Source organism: Asparagus officinalis, chromosome 2, assembly GCF_001876935.1.
Source record: "Asparagus officinalis chromosome 2, Aspof.V1, whole genome shotgun sequence".
NCBI classification, from domain to species: domain Eukaryota; kingdom Viridiplantae; phylum Streptophyta; class Magnoliopsida; order Asparagales; family Asparagaceae; genus Asparagus; species Asparagus officinalis.
Genome location: NC_033795.1, coordinates 1,750,192 through 1,752,873, shown reverse-complemented (window position 1 = coordinate 1,752,873; position 2,682 = coordinate 1,750,192). Strand labels below are relative to the sequence as shown.

The following is a 2,682-nucleotide window of genomic DNA, read 5'->3' as shown; positions in this document are numbered from 1 at the left end:
AGCAGTGCACCGCAGTGTTTCCAGGATTTGATGGCTGTCGACGAAGCTAGCTTCGACGCGATCGCCAACGCGATGACCGAGATGTCCGCGCTCCTCCCGCCGAAGGAAAACACGACCGTAAGGACCGGAGACGAACTGTCCACGGAAGAAGTCGTGAGAATAGCCGCTGCTCACTTCGTACAGCTGTCTTCCCCTGAAGAACGGCTTCCCTTTGGAACATCGCTGTCGGGCCTGACGACGGAGGAGGTCAAGAACGTCGAGCTGTCCACCCTTCTTCTCGCGGCAGCCGGGAATCCAGTCCAGAGGTAGCCTGACTACTTCTCCGGACGCACTGGAGTAGAAAATGGAAGCCGAGAAACCGGAAGGGCGTCGCTGAAGCCGCCGGAGCAGAAGGAGGACATGACGCCTGAGAAAGTCATCAGGTTTATGCGAGCAAGCCACCCTCTGCAGCTGATCTGCCACAAGACCCTGCCGTGCGCACAGGTCATGCAGTTCACTTCGATGCAGGCCATCATAGAGGCCGTGGCCAACGCGAAGAGGATCCACATAATCGATCTCTCAATCAAGCACGGGCTCGAATGGACCATCCTAATGCAGGCTCTCGCGACTGTGCCCCGTCGAGTCGTTAAAGCTCAGCGCGGTGGGGCCAGCGGAGGAAGCGGTCGTCCCGACGGGAAAGAGGCTGTCTAGCTTCGCGGAGAATCTAGGCGTACCCTTCGAGTTCAGAGCCGTGGTCGTGCCAGACCTGAAGGATCTGAAGGAAACCATGTTCGAGTTGAGCGAAGGGGAGGCCGTCGGGATCCACTCTCAGATGGATATGAACGCGATGATAGCGAGGCCGGAGAGCTTGGAGAACGTGATGAGGGTCATCGGGAGGATCAGGCCCCGCGTAATGACGGTGGTCGACGTGGAAGCCAAGCATAACTCGCCGTCGTTCATCGGCCGCTTCACCGAAGCCCTGTTCTACTTCAGCGCTTGGTTCGACTGCTTCGACAGCGTGATGGCGAGGGGCGACGAGAACAGGATGGAGCTGGAGGGGAGCTTCTTTTCGCAGGGGATTAGGAGCATAATCGCGGCGGAGGGGGAGGAGAGGGTGGTGAGGCAAGTAGGGGTGAGCGTGTGGAGGGAGTTCTTCAAGAGGTTTGGGCTTGTGGAGGTCCAAGTGAGCGAGTATTCTCTGTACCAGGCTAAGCTCGTGCTCGACCGGTTCGAGTGCGGGGGGTCCTGCACGCTGGTGAAGGACGGGAAATCTTTGCTCGTTGGGTGGAAGGGAACCCCCCTGCACTTTGTTTCCGCCTGGAGATTTCAGAGGGGGAGGGGGGCATGAGCCTCTGGATCGAAATGGTGGACATCGAGAGGACAGAGATATATGAAGCGGATACTGATCGAATTCCGCCTACTGTTGCTGCCGGCTCTAGCATCGGATCTCTGGCACGGCCGGCTGATGCCAAACATTCCCCTCGGTCGATAGAAGGTCGATAGAAGGACAAAGCTCTTATTTTTGGTGTAAAATTTGGTGTAATGGGTTGGAGATGGAATATTGATTTGGTGTAAAAACTATACAAACTTGATGTAAAAATTACATCATTTTGGGTTTTTGGGTTGGAGATGATGTTAGGATACTTAGAAACACGCCTTGGTAGGATATACACAAGTCCCTCGGTGAACGCTTACAAATAACAATGCAATCAATAATTACATCTCTCTCTCTCTTTGTATTTTTTTTTTTTTGGTTCCTTTATTAGCACCTAAATAAGAAAAAAATTTCAAGGGCCCAATATATGGGACCAACATGGGGACATGTGAGGTGTCCTTTTTCTATTGTATAATGAGTTAATGATGATCAACTCGTTTCGTAATAGGAGGGGAACACCTCACATATCCCCCCGTTGGTCCTATATTTTGGGTCCATGTAGCAAAACTCACTAAATAAGCCCAAGTTCAGCCTTTTCGTGTCCACGTTGAACTCCTAGAAGAACCCGAACAATTTCATCTTTAATCCCCAAAAAAAGTCATCTTATTAATGAATTAAATATACAGAAAACAACTTAAATTTTGTAGGATTCTCATTCTTACACTTGGAAAAGATTTTACTTGAGGAAGTCATAAATTATTACATAAAAAGCTATAAAAATTGTGCGTACATTTAATTATAGGTGATTGTCGCTCGCATTCTTGGGCCGCAGCAAGGCGTTGGCGCAATGACAAAAATTAAAACGCCCATGGGAGAATTTGGCATGTCACAAGTACAAAAACTACTTTAAAGTACAGGCCCGCTAGATATAGCCCATATGATCAAATATTTCCATGACATTTATTTTTCATTGAATATCAGAGGATTCTTATTTTTGCAATGTTCTGAATATATATATTTGTACTTTCTTTGGAACAATACTAATATTTGTAGTTTCGAATACATCGTTTTATTACGGCACATCAAATCCTAAATCATACATAAGTGGTGGCTTACAACATTTATTAATCTGAAAAATAAGAAATAGAAAATTAATAATAATATTAAAGAAGAGGAAGAGGAAGGGTGAAGATGATGAAATATTAATTATGTTACAAAGTTCTACTAAAATAAAACATGCTCCAAGACAAGCCATGTTCACATGCACCATATAATTTCACCAAATAAACTTATATAAAATAAAAAATAAATGGGGGGGGGGGGGGGGG

The 2,682-nt window shown here is 47.2% G+C and overlaps 1 protein-coding gene across 1 annotated transcript; it reads left to right on the top strand.

Annotated features, from left to right (window-relative positions):
* LOC109829576 (DELLA protein RGL2-like) lies at positions 400-1,327 on the top strand. The gene is given in 2 exon segments (XM_020396647.1): positions 400-608; positions 610-1,327. Coding segments are annotated over 2 exon segments (927 nt in total).